Source organism: Erythrolamprus reginae, chromosome 1 (assembly GCF_031021105.1).
Source record: "Erythrolamprus reginae isolate rEryReg1 chromosome 1, rEryReg1.hap1, whole genome shotgun sequence".
In the NCBI taxonomy this organism is placed as follows: Eukaryota; Metazoa; Chordata; class Lepidosauria; order Squamata; family Dipsadidae; genus Erythrolamprus; species Erythrolamprus reginae.
Genome location: NC_091950.1, coordinates 326985720 through 327008488, shown reverse-complemented (window position 1 = coordinate 327008488; position 22769 = coordinate 326985720). Strand labels below are relative to the sequence as shown.

The following is a 22769-nucleotide window of genomic DNA, read 5'->3' as shown; positions in this document are numbered from 1 at the left end:
CGGATTTCTTATCGAGTAATAAAGACAAACTGTGATTGATAGCAACATGAGCAGAAATATAATCTGCCAAAATGTGGGCATTAGACTTTTCTGGATGCATGCCGTCTGCTTCATCCTTTGACTGGACTCCATGTTTACCTTAGATTCGGCGATGCTTCAAAATTAGCAAAAAGCAAAGGAAGATTACAAAATGGAGAATGAAAGGGAAGAATAAATGCTGAATCTCAGAATGGAGTAAGAGTGTAATTACAGAGTTACTGTAATTACAACCTTGACACGAAATCCCTCATGCTTATCAGATAAACTTTTGGAATGCTTTAGAATAAATTCCATCCAACGTGGGCTGTGATGGACAGGGGGGGGGGGGGCTTGTACTATGTAGTGAAACAACTCATACCTTTTCTGAGCCTTTTCTGAGCCTATTAGCTATCAGCTCTGCAGACTGGACTGAGACAATACATTCGCCAAGATAATGCTAATGACGCTGCTCACATTGTTTATGCCATAGGCAGACTCATAGCTATTAACATGTCAATTCCTGCTTGTTTTCCACTTTCTAGTTTTAGCAGTTACTTCAAATTGAAAGATTGGCTCACAGTGTGGAGCAGCTGTAACACAGCTTGTCTGGCACTCCCAGAAAGCAGATAAAAGTACTGAAATATTTGGGGACCAGCTGCCCACCTCACAAACATGATCCTGAACTGGTAAGAAAATCTAAAACTGTGCCACTAGTAAAATAAAAACTAAAGACAAGAACAAACAATGTGTTGCAGCAACCAAGGAAAGCAGCAACCAGCCTACCTAGGCTCAGCTAAATTCCCAATCCCATGTTGGGAAAATAGCCAGGTCTGAAAAGTTTTCTGAAAAGCCAACACAGTTTGGTGTCAACCTAATTTCAGATAGTATAGTACTCCAGAAGACAACAAGAAAAGGCACAGTCCCTGGGTCCTGTAAAATAGCATTCTCTAATACAGTGTTTCCCAACCTTGGCAACTTGAAGATATTTGGACTTCAGTTCCCAGAATTCCCCAGGCAGCAGATGCTGGCTGTGGAATTCTGGGAGTTGAAGTCCAGATATCTTCAAGTTGCCAAGGTTGGGAAACACTGTTCTAATATACATGGGGATCCTCTTAGCAGATATGACAGGACACTTAGATAAATTTTAGATAGTGTAGGTATGGTATTAATGTAAGGGAAATAAATTCATTTTTAAAATGACATTTCAATATGCATTTTAAAAATTAGCAAAACTGCATCTCATAGGCCAGAGCATTTTTGTACAAAGTGACATCCCATTTAGTAACTTAATTATCTGTTAATCAAGGTTTGTTGAGTTCATGAATATTTGCTTTAAGTTTAAGAAGAAAATATTAAAAAGTCAGAGTCTTTTTACTTTGAGTTGCTGAAAATCCTGTTGAATTTTATCTTAGAATATGTAAAATTAGCAAAGTTGAAGCTTCAACCATTTAGTGCCAGATAAGAAGATAAGTTGCAGCAATTAAGAAAAAAATAAAAGTGGCAATATAATGGTACACTCCCATTTTATAAACAAGACAAATACTCCCATGCAGAATGTCAATTGTGTAATGAGGAATAGAAACCAGTGGGCAGCTAGAGCAGATCTGTCTTTAACTAGTTTGGCACACCTTAACGTACTATTTCATGATACCAATATAGGGAAAAGTTCAGACTATCACAGGTAGAGTAGCATTTTATACAGACCAAAAAGTATCAAGCTGAAAAACTCTACTCCTGCTCCTTCTTAAAAGCCCAATTCTACTGGTATATTGTTGAACTAGTTTTTTTAGGAATAGCCTCACCATTTAGTAGGATCATCCTGGAATATTTTCATGCAGAAACTAAGATTATACTCCATAACCTAAGTCAGAAAATAGGCGTTGATTGCTTACCTGAACGCCTCTTCTCGTACGGTGAGCGGGTACAGCAGTCACATGGGTTGCTCACGTCCAATCCGGTGGAACTGAGCCTAGTGTTAAAAAAGCTTGCCGGATCCGCCCCTTCCCCAGAATTCGCGAATCCATAGACTAGGCTCAGTTGTGATGCTCTGTAGTGTTCAACTCTCATTGTTAGAGGAAGAAAGGTATAGAAAGGTAAAGAAGACACATACAAGGGCGGGAAGTGACTGCTGTACCCGCTCACCGTACGAGAAGAGGCGTTCAGGTAAGCAATCAACGCCTATTCTCCGTACTGAAGGAGCGGGTCCAGCAGTCACATGGGACATACCCAATAGATGGTCCCTAGGGTGGGATTAGATTGCTATCGTGTGAGATAACGGATTGGAGTACCCTTCTGCCGAAGGCAGCGTCCGCTGAAGCGTAAGAATCAATCTTGTAGTGCCTGATGAAGGAATTTGGCGAGGCCCAAGTGGCTGCTTTGCAGACCTCCTCCAACGGGGCTTGAGTCGCCCAAGCGGCCGAGGTGGCTGCGCTCCTGGTAGAATGCGCTGTGATGTTCCTTGGAACTGAGAGGGAGGCCGACTCATAGGCCTTAGATATAGTCCCTCTGATCCAACGGCCTATTACTGTTGAAGACACTTTGGCCCCCATGACTCTGGGGTGATAGGCTATAAAAAGTGCTTCTGACCTCCGAAAGGGTCCTGTGCGTTGGATATAGATTCTCAGCGCTCTGATGAGATCCAGGGTGTGCCATCTAATTGCCAAGGGATGGTCTCGTTGGAGGCAGAAGGAAGGTAGGACAATATCCTGAGATCTGTGGAACATGGAACTGACCTTGGGTAAGAAGGTGGGGTCCAGTCGCAAGACTACCTTGTCCTGATGGAATTGACAAAGGTCCTGCCTGATTGAGAGGGCAGCCAGCTCCGAAATGCGTCGGGCAGAGGTAATAGCCACCAGAAATGCTACCTTAAAAGATAGGTACCTGAGGGACGCCGATTTTAGGGGTTCGTATGGTGCCTGCGTGAGGGAATGGAGAACCCGTGGCAAATCCCAGGATGGATACCTGTGGACCTTGGAAGGTCTGAGGTTGGCTATGCCCTTGAGGAATTCCTGAACTTCAGGGAAGGATCGGAGAGGCTGTCTGCGGGGACCCCCTAGGACAGATGAAATGGCTGCCCGGTGACGCCGGAGGGTGCTGGTAGAAAGTCCTTTATGGAAGCCTTGCATAAGGAAGGAAATAATTCTGTGTATGGGGATGCACAGAGGGGAGAGACCTTCCTGTAGACACCACTGGTGAAACTTGGACCACGTGTGGTCGTAGATTCGATTGGTCGAACCCCTTCTGGCCTTTAAAATGACCTCCACTGAATCGGAGTCATGACCACGCAGTTCTAAGTCTCTCCTGATAACAGCCAGGCGGTGAGGTGGAACCACTCCGGGTCTGGATGGAAAGAGGCCCCCTGCCGCAGCATATCCCCCGAAACGGGGAGTCGCCAAGGGTCCTGGACGGACAGCTGTTGGAGATCCGCGAACCAGGGCCGGCGGGGCCAATGAGGGGCGATTAAGATTATTCGGGCCCTCTCGGTGAGGACCTTGTGAATCACGTCCGGGAGAATTGGAATTGGAGGGAATGCGTAGAGAAGGCCTGGAGGCCATGGACTCCGGAGGGCATTGATTGCTTCCGCTCCCGGGGATGGAAATCTGGAAAAGAAGCGAGGGAGTTGGGCGTTCGCATTGGTCGCGAAGAGATCCAGGATTGGTAGGCCGAATCTGAGGCTGATTTGATGGAACAGGTCTTGATGGAGGTTCCACTCTCCTGGGTCTATCGTTGCTCGAGATAGCCAATCCGCCTGGACGTTGAGGCTCCCCGAGATGTGATCGGCTAGGAGCGACCGAAGATGTTTTTCCGCCCAAAGGCCTAACTTGAGGGCCTCCCTCATGAGAGCCTTGGATCTCGTGCCCCCCTGTCTGCAGATATGGCTTTTGGTGGCAATGTTGTCGGTGAGAATGAGAACGTGCCGGTTGGGAATGCGAGGAGAGAAATGCTTCAGAGCCAGGGAAACGGCTCTTAACTCTAGCCAATTGATTGGCCTGGAAGCTTCCTCCGGGGACCACGTGCCCTGGGCTATCATCCCCTGGGCGTGGGCGCCCCATCCCGATAGACTGGCATCTGTGGTGATGACAAATTGATCCGGGCACCTGAACGGGGATCCTTTGTCCATGGCCGGAGACTTCCACCACTTGAAGGATCTGCGAACACTTGGTGGGATGACAATGCGCCGATTTGAGTTGCTGTGCCCCGATCTCTGAAAGGGTAATAGGAGCCACTGGAGTTCCCTAGCATGAAGGCGAGCCCAGGGAATGATGCCTATGCATGACACCATCTTCCCCAAAAGGGAAGACAGAGTTACTATGGCTACTGAAGAATTAGATAAAATGTTAGAAATTAACTCCCCTATACTAAGTTTTCTCTCGGGAGAGAGGAAAACCTGGGAGGATTCTGAATTGATAATGGAACCCAGGTGAGGAATGGATGTGGAAGGTTGGAGGTGACTTTTTTCAAAGTTGATGGAAAATCCATGGTCCTGAAGGACTGACATGGTGACAGAAAGGTCTGTTTTCACTGTCTCTAGGGAGTTCCCATGAATCAAAATATCATCAAGATAACATAAAATGTGGATGGGAGACGCCCGGATATAGGCCGCCAGGGACCCCAAGAGCTTTGTAAAGACCCGAGGGGCCGAGGAAAGGCCAAATGGCATCGCCCTATACTGGAAATGCCTGCCTTGAAAGGAAAAACGTAAAAATTTTCTGTGGTATTTGGCTATAGGAATGTGAAGGTAGGCCTCAGTGAGGTCTAAGGAGACCATGAAATCTCCCGTGTGAATGGCGGCCAAAATAGAAGATAAGGAATGCATCTTAAACTTCCTATATTTGATGAATAGGTTTAGTTTCTTTAAATCCAAAATAGCTCTCCAACCTCCGGAGGACTTTGGAACCATAAATAGAATGGAGTAAAAACCTAGGCCCTTCTGACCGGAAGGAACCGGTTGAATGGCTCTGATGGACAATAGATGAGAAATGGCCTCCTCCATACGGTTACAATCTGAGGAGGACCTGGGAGAAGGGCAGGAAATAAAACGTTTAGGGGGAGGAGAAATAAATTCTAAAAGAAGGCCTGTTTAAACAGTGTCAATGACCCAGGGGTCCTTGGAGGTGAGACGCCAATTAGAGGCGAAATGAGCTAGGCGACCCCCTATGGGAATAGAGGAAAGATTACCATCTAGGTTTTTTTGAGGCCCTGTTAGAGGAAGCTCCCCTTTGGAAGCGAAAACCTCTACCCCTGGAGTTCCTACCTTGGGAACGAAAGCGGGGGGAATACTGACCTGGAGATCTCTGATAGGAAGCCGCTTGATCTTGCTGGCGCCCCGGGCGACGAAAGGACTGCGTTTTGGTAGCCTTTTTTGTGGTTGGACCCAAAACTTTCTTCTTGTCCGTGGTTTCCGTGAGGAGTGGATCCAGAAGATCACCGAAAAGAAGGTCGCGCTTTAAGGGTCCCTGGGATAACTGCCACTTCTGGCGTACTCCCGCTTGCCAAGGGCGAATCCATAGGAGTCTTCTTGCCGTTGTAGAAGCTGCAATAGACTTAGCAGAAAATCTAGTAGATTGCAAGGTGGCATCAGCCACGTACTGGGCAGCTGCAAAGACCTTGTTGAAGTCTTGTTGACCTCTCAAGTCATCGGGAGGAATATGCTGTTGAAGTTGGCGAAGCCACAGCAGCATGGCTCTGGAGAAAAAGGAGGCTGCTGCAGAACTTTTAATGGCCCAGGAATCTGCGGTGAATCCTCTTTTGAGCATTTGTTCAATACGCTTGTCCTCTGGGCGGAGGACTTCCTCCGCCTCTCCAGGCACAGCCGCTGCCGAATGAAGGATCTTGACAGGTTCATCCGGTTTGGGAAAGGATAGAAGCTCTTCATAGGAAGAGGAAAGTTTGTACAACTTTCTGTCTTTGGTGGAGGGATTAAGGCCAGAGGCTGGGAAATCCCACTGTTTGAGTAAGGCATCCTTAAACAATTTAGGCATAGGAATTACCTCGTTATCCTCCTGTTCCTCTGTGAAGTAAGGTAAATTCTCCTCCGGGGGATCAGTGGAAGTGGAGGCTTGTTTCTCCTGGGCCGCTAATCCCGTAGAAATCCTAGCTTTGAGGAGGAGAGATTTGAATAATTGAGAAGGGAAAATGGTAATTGGAGAAGGAACCTTTATTTGGGATTCCTCATCATCTGATAGGCCTTGAAAAGGGTCCTCATCATCCTCCATATCCTCATATTCGTCCTGAGAGGAATCTGAGTCATCCTGAATAGGAGCTCTAACCGCTGGGGAAGAACCCAAGGGGCGGGAGGGACGAGAAGGAGGAGGAGGTAAGGGAAGCTCATTGATGGAAGAGAGTTTGGCATCAATGGCCTTAGACAACACAGCAAAAATAGATTGGAACTCAGGAGGTAAACTAGAAATATCAGCAGGAATGGCAGAAGAATCCCTAAAGGCCTGGGAGGATCCTGGCTGGGGGGAATCTTCAATATTATCTGGTTCCTCTGGACCTATGCCCCATAGGTTAGGTTGGGGTCTGTCTAGGTTAGGCTCATCCAGAGATAACACAGGGACCCCAGAAGGAGGTAGACTAGAAGCCTCTGGGGGGTCTTGACTACTGAGTACTTGGGCCTGCACCTTTAAACGTTTTGCTGATTTGTCATGGATTCTTTGCAGGGCTAGGTCCCTTCTCTTCTCGGCCCTGGTGACCTTGGTCGAGGGGCGGGCCCCTGGAGAAGAGGAGGAAGAGGCCTGGGGGATACTAGTAATCTCATCGCCTGTAGGCCTGACCTCTCTGGGACCTTTAGTTGTGCCTCTCTTGGGAAAAGTAGCCATAGTCTGACAATTAACAGAAGACAAGGCTGAGCCAATAACTGAATAAATAAGGAGAAGAATTTCAAGGACTTCCCAAGAGGAATGGATCCTGCTTCGAGGCCTCGAAGCTGCTGAGACGTGAGGACAATCTGGGCAAACCCAGAGTTCGTGTCCCCAAATCCAGCGGGGCCAGCCTCCCTAAACTTTTCAATTAAGTAAACCAAGGCACTCTGGTTGGAGGCTTAGCCGGTGGAGAATTTAGCCTGGGCGTCCCAAGGCCCGCTCCGGGATCCACGCGGTGGACTGAGGCCTACGCGGCTGGCAGGAGGCCAACACGAGAGGCCTAATTTAAAAAGGGCGCGAAGGCCTTCGCGCCGAAAAATCGCTCCGAATATGTCTTAAAGGGGAAGCGATCGACTAAGTCCAGGAGACTAGAAAGCCGTCTCACTCCGCAGGAGGTATTTCTTAAGCCCTTTAATATATATATACAATAAAGAATCAATAAATCAATAAATTAATACTTGCACCAGAACCTCCAGGCCAAAGGATTAAAAGAATCCACAAGCGGCCGCGGGGATCGTACACGGCAAAACCGCCGGGGGAAAACGAAACCGCAACTTCTCCAAAGTAAAAAAGCCGAGCCGCAAACGGCTGGCGCTATTAGTGCAAGTAAATAATAATGGTAAAACAAATCTTACTACTTTTGAAGGAAAAGATCGAAGGGAAGGTGTTAGAATGTTGAACGAGCTATCACAATACAACCGCAGGATATGCGAACTGAGCGAATTCTGGGGAAGGGGCGGATCCGGCAAGCTTTTTTAACACTAGGCTCAGTTCCACCGGATTGGACGTGAGCAACCCATGTGACTGCTGGACCCGCTCCTTCAGTACGGAGAATGTACTAGTCATTGCTATAGAGCAGTGTTTCCCAACCTTGGCAACTTGAAGATATCTGGACTTCAACTCCCAGAATTCCCCAGCCAGCATTTGCTGGCTGGGGAATTCTGGGAGTTGAAGTCCAAATATCTTCAAGTTGCCAAGGTTGGGAAACACTGCTATAGAGATCCAGCTTCAAATTCCAAGCTCTTTTCAGAACATCATCCACCTCATACCAAAACAAATAACCCTATGGGATTCAGATGCAGAGTCACCTCTTGTATTTTTACTTGACTGATTAAAGAAAAAAATTGAGTGTATGTATCTCATTCAAGTATTTATTTATATATAATTTTATTATAAAGCATTCCTTCTTGTCCTGCTGGCTTTCTTTCGCACAAACCTAGTGTTTTTAGCTATTTCTTATTCAAAGTAATCCAATGTGCTGTAGTGGTGAACCCACCAGGCTAGAAACTAGGACACTATGCATTCTACTCCTGCCTTGGGTCAGTTACTTTCTCTCTGTGTTAGAAAGGAGGCAATGGCAAATCACCTACAAAGGAAAAAAAACTCTTTTCAAGGAAATTACACAGATTAATCTGGGCAGTTGCCAGGAATTAACACTAACTCAGGAGTGCATGCACACACACAGACAAAAAATCTTGTCTTTACTTAGCACCAACATAATAATAATAATAATAATAATAATAATAATAATAATAACAACAACAACAACAACAACAACAACAACAATAATAATAATAATACAAAATCCAGCATAGTGATCTCATTTGCTGTGTTGTATTGACAACAACAACAACAACAAGAGTTGGAAGGGACCTTGGAGGTCTTCTAGTCCAACCTCCTGCTTAGGTAGGAAACCCTACACTACTTCAGACAAATGAAATACCCAGTTCCTGCAACCGTTCTTCATATGTTTTAGCCTCCAATCCCTTAATCCTCTTTGTTGCTCTTCTCTGCACTTTTTCTAGAGTCTCAGCATCCTTTTTGCATCATGGCAATCAAAACTGAATGCAGTATTCCAAGGGTGGCCCTACCAAGGTGGTATAATCATTTTAAAGAATGGATAGCAGAAATCCACTTAATGAGATTATGGTGGAAATTAAGATTTATTAAACTGCTAAGCAGTCTAAGTCATATTATATCACTTTCTCCTGCTGATTCTGAAGAAGAAAGGAAAATAACTTATCCAAATCCCTGGGTTAAACAGATCATGGGGATAGAGATAGTAGCAGAAAATATTGCCAATTCAGATAAGATTCTCTAATAAAACAAGTAATCAAGACCACTGCAGAATCACACAAAGACTGGGACAGACTATTTACATATCCTGCCTACTCCTATTTGAATCCAATTAATGTACTATAAAGAAATTGTATCTTTCTGGCAAACCTAGAAATTAACCTCTGAAATCTATTACAGCTTTTCTTAACCTGAAACTCTAGATACATCTGGCATCACTATATTTGTAGACTTTACCTGGAGTTATGGAGAAGTGTAGCCTACTAAGATAGCTCAGGTTGCATTTTAATCATATGTCGGTACACTTCACATACTTCCAAGTTGATGGAATAAAAGCCACAGGGTCCTAGCTTACAAGGCAATTTCTAAACTATAAATCATAACTTGCATATAATAAAGCACAGGAGTTTAGGGTGTTCTTATCATTAAGAGAGATTGCTGTGGATGGCATAAGTATTACTAAGACAGGCAACACAGATTATACTTTCCCTAACGTATTAAAAAGATTATTTGGAAATCTAAATTTAAATTAAATCATGATGAGCTGCACATGTCAATTATTTATGATCTCATAAGGTGATGATCATGGCACACACAAAAAGAAATTTGAAATATAATGGGAGTCAGTGGCAAAGACCATGATTCCATAAGTGAAATAAAAGAAAAAAAATATTGCATATCTATAAAGTAAGAGAAAGGGAAATGAATGAAAAGCTCCAGTTTTGTGAATTACCATAATTGAACGTATCAATATCTGCAATGGAATAAAAAGAGAAGGACCAAATGTGAGTTTTGAAAAATATTCAAATTCTAAATATATTAAATCCCAGGGGGAAGTTATTCCACTGGGTGACTTGAGTGGATGAGAGACAAGAGAACTTATAGTTCATTAAAAATGAATAGATAAGAGATTCGGTGAAAAAAAGGGTGACAGGTATTTGAATTGAAAAAGTTTTGTTTGGAATACAAGGCTTAAGCACATATGTTCACATGGCAAAGGAATAAATACAAATCTAGAGACATACGGAACTAAGAAAAGCTTAAAAAAAACTAGAACAGTTCTGAATGTGAAAAAGGCCATTATTTGGCAATATCAAGAGTCAATCTTTGGCAAGACTGGCTATGGGAGAAGTGAAACAACTAGAGAGAAAGTAAAAGGATTATGCAAACAGAACATAAACGGTTATAAAACAATGAACATAATAGGTGCTTGGAACAAAAAGAAATTACTAAGTGCTACAGAAATATGGAACAATAATGAGTAGAATAGTAAAGGATGTCTCTGGAATAATGCAACAATGAAAATTACTGTGGCAAAAAATTAGGATGTATATAGATAGAAAAAACAGATGTCAAGAAAGTAATTGAATGAAACAAGGAATTGTAAATATTAAAAAGGTACAGAGAATGCAAAATGATTTTCACTGAAGTCAATGTATTATTGTGAAAGTGATTGAAGATGAAGTCTCTAGCAGAATGAAACTTAACTGAAATAAATATACCGTAATGAAATTAATTATGATGAAACAGCAGCATTTTAGAAACTTTAGAAATAAGAGCAAGATGTCAAATATTACATTTGTAACAAATATAAATCCAAAAATAGTTGCAAAAAATGTCATAAAATGGCTTGAGGATGTTGACAAATGTTTGCGCTGCAGATACGACAATATAACAGAGAGAAAATGTGTAATGATTATAAGAACCTTGTGTTTCCTTGTACAAAGGGAAAGTTAGCAAAAGTCAAAGAAAAAAATTCAAGGCAATTACTTTATTACCTCTCAAGAGTGCTTAAGAATTGAATCTAATTCAACAAGTTTTGAAGCAGCAAGTGCTGAGATATGACTGTTAAGTGAAAAGTCTTGAGTAAAAGAATATTTTGCAGAAATCAAAATTTTGCAGTTGGTTACTGAATGCAGTAGAGCACTCTACAGTGAAAATAAATTTAATACTTCATGTATGATTTATCACTGAGTAGGAAATAAAGCAAGGGTATATCATGACTCGTTTAAAGCATTTATCAATCAAGCAAGGACAGTTGGCAAAGAAAAAGGAAAATGGGGGTATCATTAATGAAACTGGTATAAACTATATGTTCAGGTAGTCCTCAGGAAAAATGCTTTACCTCCCATATAGCACATCTGACAGTCACAAAATATTGTACACCCCCGCCCCCCTCCAGTCAGGGCGTTTGGCAATCACTTTGCACTCACAACAAGTTCCCCACCGCCACATGTTCGTATGGTCACCATTTGCAATCTTCTCTGCCAATGCCCCCAGAAAATCAATAGGAAAGACAGTGCTCTGCTGGCGTGTCTCAACCGCCCGTAATTACAGGGTAATTAGTCCAGGAAGACACACAACACACGATAAAAGGAAAACCCAAAAATTTTTATAAACAGAAAAACAGAAACAGCACCCTTTTTAAATGTCAAAGGGATTTTATGGTACACACAAGGCACAGGTTAAATGCAATCCAACAGCTCACCCAATAACTGGGAAATTGAGTCCAATTCTAAAGTCCAGAGAGTCCACACACACAATCCTGAACAGCAAAAACCACGATCTTGACGAAACAATGAATCAGATAAACTGCCATGAGGCTAAAACACCAGGCTGCACTTTTATCTGTAGCACTAATTACAGCAGCCCCACCCAACCACAGGTGGCCTCATTTTCTCTTGTAATAATCCTTCAGTTGTTGTCTCCTATGCATCACTCTACGCATGCGTGAATATGTCATTAATTCTTGTTCATAATCCAGGGATGATACAGATTATTGATCTCCTCCTGGTCTGTCTGCCCAACTTCCCTCTGCCCTGTCACTCACGCTTCCTTGGTCAGAGGAGACTTCGTCGGCAGATTCTACTGGGAGCAAAACAGGCCTGCGGCATGTGGATGTCTCCCCCACATCCACCTCACATTCCTTGGGACAGGAGCTGGGCCACAGCTAAACACAACAGACAGCAAGGAAATTTGAAAGTTGTTGTCATTTGCCAAAAGGATTCCATCTCATCTCTGAAGTCTGACGGGAAGAGCAGCTTGCTGATGGATTTCAGCTCCATGTGGAACTCAAACACTCTGGCCCACAGCCTTTTCACTCTCATAGGGCTGCAAGCATGGAAGGTTTCAATTCTATGAGGAACTCAAATCTTCCAGGAGGCAGCTTTTCACTCTCAAAAAAAAAAGAAAAAGCCTGCTAGAAGGTGGGTTGCTGCTTTATTCACAACTGCAAAAAGGAGTGCCAGAATTGTGATAGTTGAATGTAGTGGTTCCATAGGCGTCTTGCTTAACAATCGTTTCATTCAACAACCGAAATTCCAATTCTAATTGTGGTCATAAAGGCCTGCAGCCCTTTCCTTTTCTCGTATCATGCCTTTCATTTCTTTGTTCACTATTTCTTACTCCTTTTTACGGGTATTTCCTGTCATGTAACTTAACCCGAAAGAAATTGTGAAGGGTATTCAAATAGATACCTTCTGTATAAAATTTAAACTGATTTAAAACAACAAGATTTCAGCATTAATATTTATTTAAAGAAAAAAACAGAACAGATGGCATTTGATGTTTTTAATCCATGGAGCAGAAAAGCCTTTTGACTTACCTACGGAGAAAGATAATTTTCGTTTTAGGTCATGGGCACAAATGGCACTGGATCCCCCACAATCTCCTGCACTACCACAGGGATTTATTTTATAATGCACTTTATCAGGATCAACAGCTTCCCATGTATAACTGGGGGGAAAGGAGAGAAAGTATTATTGCTATGTTTTAACAAACTCCACAAATAACTGTTTTAATCCAAACTACTGTGCTCAAATATAACTTCATCCATCCATTTTTTTCATCCACACTGACTTGCTCATTGTTAATACCATGCTTATGTATTAATTATGTTAGTGTTTTAATTTTTTTAAAATTCGATTTATAAACCGCCCACCTCCTTCCAGACTCTGGGTGGCAAACAACTAATTAATTAATTAATATAAAATCTATGTACATTTTAAAAGTATTGATGAAATAATTTTATTATTTATAATCATCCTAATGATAAAAACAAAAAGGAGATGTGTGGAAAACTATGTTTTGAATCTAATTCCTCCAAAGTCATTGCGCTTGATAGCTTGAGGCTTAAACATTCTGAAGTGTCATATATACAAGGTAAAATATTTTATTTTGATTTTATAGTCATACAAAACTAACTTCATAGGGTTTACAGCAATTTTCTATTGTTTTACCAGAAGACATTTAAGATTCTTGAATTTGCATAAATAGTTCTTCCAAACTAGGAGTGATAGGATTGGAAGAAGTTGTAGTATTTGAATTAGATAATCTGCAAAACAAATACTTAAAACTCTATAAATTGCCAAGAAATATTAAATAAAACTTTTTAGTACTGCAAAGTTTTAAAATATAAACAATTTTAAAGAACTGAGAATGCCATCAAAGGCATTCCTGAAATTGAAGACTTAATAAAGGAAATACAATTTGGTAAAAGTGATTATTTTTAAAAAATACACATTTCAAGTTTTGAATCAATGAAAACAAAAGTAAGAATTCATTTACACTTTTCATTGATCTATTACTAAAAAAGCATCTCAGTTATGAAGTGCAAATCAGACAAAATTTAAATTTAAAGCAGAGGAACCAAGTACAGTGGAACCCCGACATAAGAGCTGCTCTACTTAAGAGCAACTCGAGATAAGAGCTGGGAGGGGAGAGATATTTTTGTTCTACTTACAAGCCCAAATTCGAGATACAAGCGCCAAGGAGCTGTCTCCTGAAGCCGAACGCTAACTTCCGCGTTCGGCTTCAGGAGACAGCTGCGAAGCGGCGCACGTGTTTTAAAAGGTTGCAGCCGGCCTGGGGGGCTCGGGGGGGTGCTTGCAGCTTTCTTTCTTGCTCTTTTTCTTTCTCTCTTTTACCTTCCCTTCCTCTATTTCTTCTTTTCTTTCCCCTTCCCACCTTCTTCCCTCCCTCCCTCCCTTCACTCATTCCTCTCTTACTCTTCCCTTTCATAAGTTTCCTTGCTTCCTTCCTCTGTTCCTGTCCCTTCCCCCTTTCTTTCTTTCTTTCTTTCTTTCTTTCTTTCTTGCTCTTTTTCTTTCTCTCTTTTACCTTCCCTTCCTCTATTTCTTCTTTTCTTTCTCCTTCCCACCTTCTTCCCTCCCTCCCTCCCTTCACTCATTCCTCTCTTACTCTCCCCTTTCATAAGTTTCCTTGCTTCCTTCCTCTGTTCCTGTCCCTTCCCTCTTTCCTTCCTTCCTTCCCACCCTCCGTCCATTCATTCACCCATTCCTCTCTTGATCGCTTAAAGCCGGTCCCTGGTGCAAAAAGGGTTGGGGACCTCTGTCCTACAGGATTGGGTGGCAGAGAAGTTGAACATATGTAAATTTAAAAGTTTAAGAAAGTTTACAAGTTAAGTGAAAGAAACTTCATTATTCATTTATATGTACATGTACATTTCTTCATTAAAAACATGTCTTTCTGCATAATTTAGACTAACTTTGTGAGTTTTTTGAGGGCTGGAACCAATTAAAATTATTTACATTAATTCCTATGGGGAAAAGTCGTTCGAGATAAGAGCTGCTCGACTTAAGAGCCCAGGTCCGGAACGAATTAAACTCGTATCTCGAGGTACCACTGTAAAGTGATTTCATTTGACTGATCCACATCACGTGGATCCACATGACTTAATAATGGGTTTAAAAACTAGAGTAACTGAGTCCACATATATCAAGAAAGCCATACAGATATGAACTGCATTTTGATTCAGCCCTGGGTACAAACCATGCCATTGCAATACATCATACACCAAGGGTAGAATCAGGAAAAGAGATATAAATCTTCACATAATTTCTAGTTAATCAACAATGATTTTTAAGAATAGAGTAGAATAGAATTCTTTATTGGCCAAGTGTGAGTGGACACACAAGGAATTTGTCTTGGTGCATATGCTCTCAGTGTTCCAAGTGGTTGACTAAGAAAGAACTATCTATCCCCTTATTACCTTCATAGAAACAGCTAGCAAACTCAAAGGGAAAAAATAGAAACAAATTATTTGCACAAAAGCATCAATGAAAACTAATTTTAGCACAGGTTTTGTGCTCTTTTTCTTCAATTCTTCATTTACTTTTCAGAGCACAAATTTTATGCTTGGTGAATATTAGTAATTCTAATGAAAAAACTAAATAGATCCTGAAAACTTATGACATCCTAGCTTAGCATGTTAGAGGAAAAGACAATACAATACTAGAGATTAAACATTCAACTATCATAAAACACAAGTTTCATTTTTAAGACATTTGTCTGTGATTACTTGAATAGACCTTTCACTAATGTTTGTATTTTTTTTAAAACTTTTATTACTAACCTAAGTTACAATTATGTCTGACTCCTATGTATATACGTAGAAATATCAGATGACACTGGAAAAAAGTGTCAACAAACCTAACTGTAATCATTAACTAAGAACCGAAACTATTACATGCCTTTCTTTTAAAATGCTAAGGAAATTGTACAATTAAACATGTGTTTTCAAGAATCTTTTTGAAATGCCTATATTCTTCACAGAATATATTTCTCTAATATTGTATTTATTTGTTAGTTTGTTTGTTTGTTTGTTTATTTGATTTTATATGCCGCCCCTCTCCAAAGACGTTATGTGGTTAGGCATCAACTTTCCATAGTATCTGTAAATGATTCAGCTACAGGCCTAGACAGTTAACCAAATGAATCACAATCACAAAAAGTGATTCAAACATTGGAGCTAACTATTGTGTACTATACTGTATATAAAGCTTTTCTGAGCTTTGTTCCCAATCATGTGACTGTCACTCAACCAAGATGACTTAAAGTACACAAACCTTTAACCTTATAAAATATGGACTGTCCTCACTGAGCTTATTCTGTAACTCTATTGTTCTACTTTTATAGCATGACAAGATTAACCTAGCCATAAAAATTAAGGACTTGGTCAGACAAATGAGGGGTTTTTTTTACAGGTAGTCGACATGATCAAGATTTGATCAAGATTGTATATTTATTTCTTGGCCAATCCAGTCGATTGATTGATTATGGAAGGTTGCAGAAATTTTGCTATTTGGGGGGATAATAGTACCAGGAAGATTGATTGCCCCCCTAGATTTATGTTATGTAAATAGAGATCATAAGATTAACAATTTTAAAGTCATGTCTTGAAAAATCATTAAATTAACTAAATAATTGATTCAGTTATTACACAGTCTTCCAACGCAGCTGAGCTAAATAGCAGCCAATCTATTAATGAGGTATCAATAGTATTATGGGACATTCAAGCACAACACGAAAGAGAGTCAGGTGACAATATATAAGTAGTTGATTTGAAAGTGGGACAACTTTGTTGCAGATTTATTGTTTATTCAGTCAATTAAGGCATACTTAATCAAAATAAGACTTAAACTTGACATTTGTCATATTTTTGTCACTCTGCCTGAGTATTCACTTAGTTGTATATTTCATTTCAAAACATAGATCATTAATTTTTCTTTTTACAACTGTGTAATTCTTAAATTCAGAGTAGATTTGGATCAACTGAATACAGTTATTGTTCCACTGGCTGGATGCCCTTCCTGACACCTACATGGAGTTAGTTGTAGATATTTACTCTTTGCATCCTGAGAGTGAAAGATCTGCTGTTACCTAGGATTGAACTCTCAACCTTCTGAATTGGAGGTGAGCATCTTTACCACTATGTCACCACACCACTCAGATCTTAATTTGATTAATAAGTAACAAATATAACTGTGGAGCAAATAGTGATAGAATGAGGGAAAAAATCAGGAAATTCTAACTTAAGAGCAGGTCAGAAAATAGGCCTCTGTTTTTATGAACAAATTAAGACATTGAACAATTGCTCTGTACATTGTCAATGTCTAATAACAATGAACAACAAAACGAGGCTTTTTCCCCATATGAAACACTTATGAACTGTGACAAAATAATACAAAGCTAACAGAATATCATTTTGCATGAGCTTAATTTGCATTATATTAATGTAACCTTTAATAAAAATGTATAATTGTAGAACAGACTGTGGTGAAAGACAGTTGTCTTGGATTTTTGCTGTTTTTAATTCTGCTTAGATTATATGCTATTCAGAACCAATGGAAAGAAGTGATAAAAGAATGAGCTAATTACTTTCTAATGTTCATAACTGATTAGCTGAAATACCTTCACTGGAAAGTTGGTAGATTCTCTAAAGTTGGCGAATCCAGCTCACGTAAAGTTGGTTTACGTGAACTTGGAGTACCAAGTATTTTTGTCAAAAATTTAAATATTTATTTCATTTTAGTCATGAAAGGAATCATACAAAGTCTTATGTCACTTATGAAACAGCGATTTGTCTGCTGCAGTTAGTGCCTTAAATATTGCTCTGCGGGGAGAAAAAATTCACAATTAAATGCTGCATTCAGAGAAAGTGGAAATGAAGGAAACCAAAAGTCCAGGTTGCATTTATTAGTGATGCAGCTTTTATAAGTTTTTAACTATGATAAATTAAGTGCTTCATTTATACTTGCTTATACAGTATATGAAATAAAGCAAGCACAACATTCCAGTGTTTTTCTATACACAGTAGGCATAATTTCTTTGGTATTGCTTTATACCATTGAGGAAGTAGAGATTTAATATTAATCTGAAGACCCAGATTGTTAGGGGCAATACGCTGACTCTTTAAACAGCTTAGAAAGGACTGTAAAAGCACTACAAAGTGGTATATACTGGTAAGTCTAAGTCAGAGGTCCCCAAACTTGGCAACTTTAAGACTTGTGGACTTCAACTCCCATAATTCTCCAAGTGCTATTGCTTTTACTTATTCTTCATGGCATATCAAAATAGCAGAGAGATGTGACAAATACTAAGATTATGTCTTTGCTGAATGTACTAGTATGCAGCATGTAAAGTAGCTATATCCTAAACTAACCAGAGTCTGGAATTGTGCCTTCCAGAAAAAGACTGTGGCTCAGTAGAGTGAATCTAATAGATTCTTAGCATCATCAGGAAAATTGTTGACAAAATTTCCTATCTATCACTCTGAAGAACTGTTGCTCATTTTAATGGAATATTTAAGCTATATAATAACCTTTCACCTTAACATAATGGTAGGTGAAAAATAATGGTCCTCTACTTACATATATGCCTCGTTCACATAACATGCTGAATTATAATGTGGTTTTTTTTTATGGTTATCACGTGGCTTATTTAGCATGTTGTAAAAACCCAGCTGACCCATGTATTAAATTGGTTAAACTAACTAGAACTGAACATGTTGCATAAAGTCAGCAAAACACACTGAACTAGGGGCCATTCATCCGCATCCCAAGAAATTCCAGCAGAAAGCTTTTAGAGCTAATTCATTCTCTTATGCGAAAGGTACTACTGTATTCTCTTTCAGCTCAATCTCTTTTCTTTTGCCTAACTCGGGAAAGGAACAGGTTTTTCTGGCTGTTTAGGTTCATAACAGCCCCTATTTTTAAAGACTGTTCAACATCCCTGATCTCCAAGCAACAAAGCATTTATGTGCTGTTTGTCAATACGCTTACAGAGGAAACCTGAACAAAGAAATTAACAGCATTCTGCAACAGTATTTAACAAGAGAAATACTACACAAACGTACTTAAACTTAAGAATTTTGTATGCGAAAAGTTTAAGAGACAGCACAATTTAAAACAAATAACAGCAGCTGTTACCTCCTCAGTGACGGTCATTAAAATTACTGCTTCCAAAACCATCCTGGACATAAAATGTTTCAACTCCTACCCTCAAATGTCGCTATAGAGCACCACACATCAAAACAACTAGACACAAGAAGTTTTTTCCCCCAAATGCTATCACTCTGCTAAACAAATAATTATTGAATGAAACTATTTACTAAGTTGGCACGACTATTACTACTAGTTTTTTCCTCATCATTCCTATCACCCATTTCCTCCAATTTATGACTGTATGACTGTAACTTGTTGCTTGTATCCTTAAGATTTTTATTAATATTGTTTCTTGGTTGCTTATTTGACCCCTGTGACAATCATTAAGTGTTGACAAATGTATACTTTCTTTTATGTACACTGAAAGCGTACATAAAACGTTTTTGTGTACCAAAGCGTACCAAAGACAAATTCCTTGGGGGTCCAATCACACTTGGTCAATAAAGAATTCCATTCTATTCTATTCTAATATAGCAAATGAAATGAAGCAAGCTTTTCGGGAAACCAAGTTGTGAACAAACAAGGTGAACGATGCTGGTTAGCCGAAACGCCAACTTTGTTCGGTTACTGTAAAAGGTTCGCTTTTTCGATCGCAGTTCCTCTTAATTTACTCATGGGGAAAGCACTCTTAAGGAAGCCATGCAAGTGCGCATTTAAGGTTACCCACGTCCAGGCTGCCTGCCAAAGAGAAAACGACTACAGAACCCGGGCCGCCACCCGGGACAAAATCCCTTTGCAAACCACCCCTTTCCGACCAATTGGTCCCGCGGAGCTGCAGCTGTATCCCAAGCACAGAGCGGAGGTTCCGAGAGGGCTGGGCGCTTACTTGCACAGAGCCTGGTAACTGAAGGCGTCCTGGGCCGCTAAGGTAGTGGAGAGGTGCCCCTTCCGGCCCGGGAGGAGAAGCAAGAAGAGGACCGGCAGCCAGCGGAGCCGGAGGGCAGCAGCCCCGCACGCTGCGGCCAACGCGACGACGCCTCCCATAGCAGGCCGAGGGGAAAAAGCTCCCACGAAGGTTACTCGGCTAACATGAGCGAGCCAGGAAGCGCACTGGCGGAAGAGTCACGTGATCCCCTCTCGCCCTCCCCTCCCTCCGCGCGGCGCCGGTCACCTGACCGACCCGGCGCTTGTCACGTGCTGGTAATCATGTGAGGCGAGGGTGACGGAAGCTGGGCGGAGGTGGGGGGGAGGAGGCAGGTGGCGCAATCAAAGGGAGGGGTGCCTCCCTCGCGCTTCTGGAAATGGGCGCGCGGGCTCCCTCAGCCGGGCGCGGGTTAGAAGGGGGGAAAAATATCTCGGTTGGGAAGGGATCGTTGGTGCTGCTGCGAGACGACCGTCTCTTGACACGGGGAATGAGAAAGACTCAGACTTAGAACTTAACTTAGAATAACTTTATTGTCCCTTTAAATTGAGTCAAATAACAACAACAGAGTTGGAAGGGACCTTTGAGGTCTTCTAGTCCAAGGGTAGGCAAAGTTAGCTGTTCTATGACATGTGGACTTAAATTCCCAGAATTCCTGAGACAATCATGCCAGCTCAGGAATTCTGGCAGTTGTAGTCCGCAAGTCATAGAAGAGCCAACTTTGCCTACTCCTGTTCTAGTCCAACCCCCTACTTAAGCAGGAAACCCTACACTACTTCAGACAGATAGTTATCCAACAACTTCTTTAAAACTTCCAGTGTTGGAGCATTCACAACTTTTGGAGGCAGGTTGTTCCACTGATTAATTGTTCTGTCAGGAAATTTCTCCTTAGTTCTAAGTTGCTTCTCTTGTTCAGCTTACACCCATTGCTTCTTGTTCTACCCTCAGGTGCTTTGGTGAATAGGTTGACTCCTTCTATGTGGCAACCCCTGAGATATTGGAACGCTGCTATCATGTCTCTTCTGGTCTTTCTTTTCGTTAAACTAGCCATGCCCAGTTCCTGCAACTGTTCTTCATATGTTTTAGCCTCCAGTCCCCTAATCATCTTTGTTGCTCTTCTGTGCACTTTTTCTAGAGTCTCAACATCCTTTTTGTATCCTGGCGACCAAAACTGAATGTAGTATTTGTTTGTTTATTTGTTTGTTTGTTTGAATATTTTTTTAATGCTGCCCTTCTCCTTAGACTCAGGGTGGTTTACAACATGTTAGCAATAGCGCTTGTATAGTCTTTGTTCAGATTCAAATTTGGTGCCACAACACACCAATGCTCCTGGCTGGGCTAGCTGCTCGGAAAAAAGTGTCCTTCAGAATCCCACCTTCATCGCCAATATTGGTTCCCAATACTGAAGAGGCAGGAGGCAGGTTGACTGACATCAGCTCTTTATTAGTTACAGTGAGTAAACTTCAGCAAAGGTCTACCAGAAAGCCCCAGTTTAAATAGAGCAACCAGCACTTCTGATCAGTAGACTGGACTAGGTTGTAAACAACTCAGCTAACATGCAAATCCAAGGACACAACAGCTGCTGTTATTCTATTTAATACATCCATGAAAAATGCTGTTCTGGATTCTTACCAGAGATAAAATCCAACAGGTTCTGGAGAACCAGTAACAGAAATTTTGAGTAGTTTGGAGAACCAGCAAATACCATCTCTGGCTGGCTCCAGAGTAGGGAGGAAATGGAGATTTTGCAGTATCTTTCCCCTACAATGCCCACCAAGACATGTCCATAGAACTGGTAGTTTAAAAAAATGGATTTCACCACTGGTTCTTAACAATCATCCGGAATTGAACGGGGGTGTACTGAATCTTCCAAAAAGTTAGCATAATTGGAAAGCAATGTGCATGTTATCTTATTCAAAACATTTTATTAAAAACACTTCCATTCAGCAAGTTAAAAGCAGCTGAAATTAAAAGTGTAAGGCAAAAATAGTAGGGAGAACAGTACTCAGTGCAAAGTTTAAGCCATCATTTTGCACAATGAAATGATAATTCATTGTCCAAAGGACAACATTTCAAATTCTGGAATGCTTCTTAAACCTCAAAAGTGTACTTAAATAGAGCCTCTTTCTTTGTAAATTGAAACTTCCAATGAAGTCCTTCAAACTCCAATACAAAACTCATGAGAAAGTTTTTTTAAAACCCTCCATCTTTGACATATTTTGAAAACTATCAACATAAGATGGAATTTATTTCAGCAGAATCTTAATTCCTTCTTAAGAAATCCTTTGGCCTAGATAACTGGGAGGGCAAAAGCGCAAACATACATATAGGTCATATTTTTATATTTTTTCCCAAACATTCCTGACACATTTGGGCAGTTGGTTCACTGTGTCAGCCCTTCAATGTAAATAATCAGGCTTGGAAGTCAATGCCACATAAATCACTACTACATTTACTGTAAATTAATAGAATCTTACAAAACCTAATGTGCTTTTCCCCCCCCCCTCCCTCTCTCCTTCCATCTTTGGATGAACTAGGCATGGACCTAAGACATTTAACACATATATTCTTGTCTCAGGCGCCCTTTAACTGACCATTGTATTGGTAGTAGCTCTTATTTCTGTCCCTATGCCTAGAAAGAAATCAAAATGTTGTCTAAATATGCTGCAGTGTAGAATGCCCCAAAATACCTCGTTCATGAAATATCATGAGTCAGTTTGAAAAACCCAAAATCATTGCTGTATGTTCAGATCTCTCCAACTTGTGTCAAAGTCTATTAAATATTAATAAAGGTCCTTTCTCCGGGTTAAATTGTAAAGTTACTCCTCAAATCCAATTTAATAAATCCAATTTTAATTTTTTTAAAAACCAAAGGGATTTTTTTCCAGATCAAAGTAAGTAGGGTTTTTTAAATGTTATAGAGTCCTTAATTAATCAACCACTTTCTAAGAACTCTTATTTTTTCTTGACAAAAAGCAAGATGATGCCGATGCAGAAGATGGCAGAAGTCTACAAGATTCTTAATTTTGTTATGTATGATACTTCGTAGCTGATTTGTATAACAAAGTTTAGCAGAGCAAGATAATGCAAAGTACCTTAAATTACAGTACAAATACAAAATGCAGTTATGTATGGTATTCATATTTTTAAATTTTTGTTGTTTTGTGAATGCTTTTATTTCTGTAAAATAATCTACAAGAAATGCAC

At 40.6% G+C, this 22769-nt stretch overlaps 1 protein-coding gene across 3 annotated transcripts in view; it reads right to left on the bottom strand.

Moving 5' to 3' along the window:
* IGF2R (insulin like growth factor 2 receptor) overlaps positions 1–19855 on the bottom strand; it is a 126876-nt gene extending 107021 nt beyond the window's left edge. For all 3 annotated transcript variants that reach the window (XM_070733800.1, XM_070733799.1, XM_070733801.1), the window contains exons 1-2: positions 19527–19855; positions 12562–12692 (exon numbers count right to left, since the gene is read on the bottom strand). In XM_070733800.1, coding sequence (XP_070589901.1) covers positions 12562–12692; positions 19527–19684 — 289 coding nt within the window. In that variant the 5' untranslated portion in view covers positions 19685–19855. The remainder of the gene's footprint in view (positions 1–12561; positions 12693–19526) is intronic.
* Between the last annotated feature and the right edge of the window lie 2914 nt (positions 19856–22769).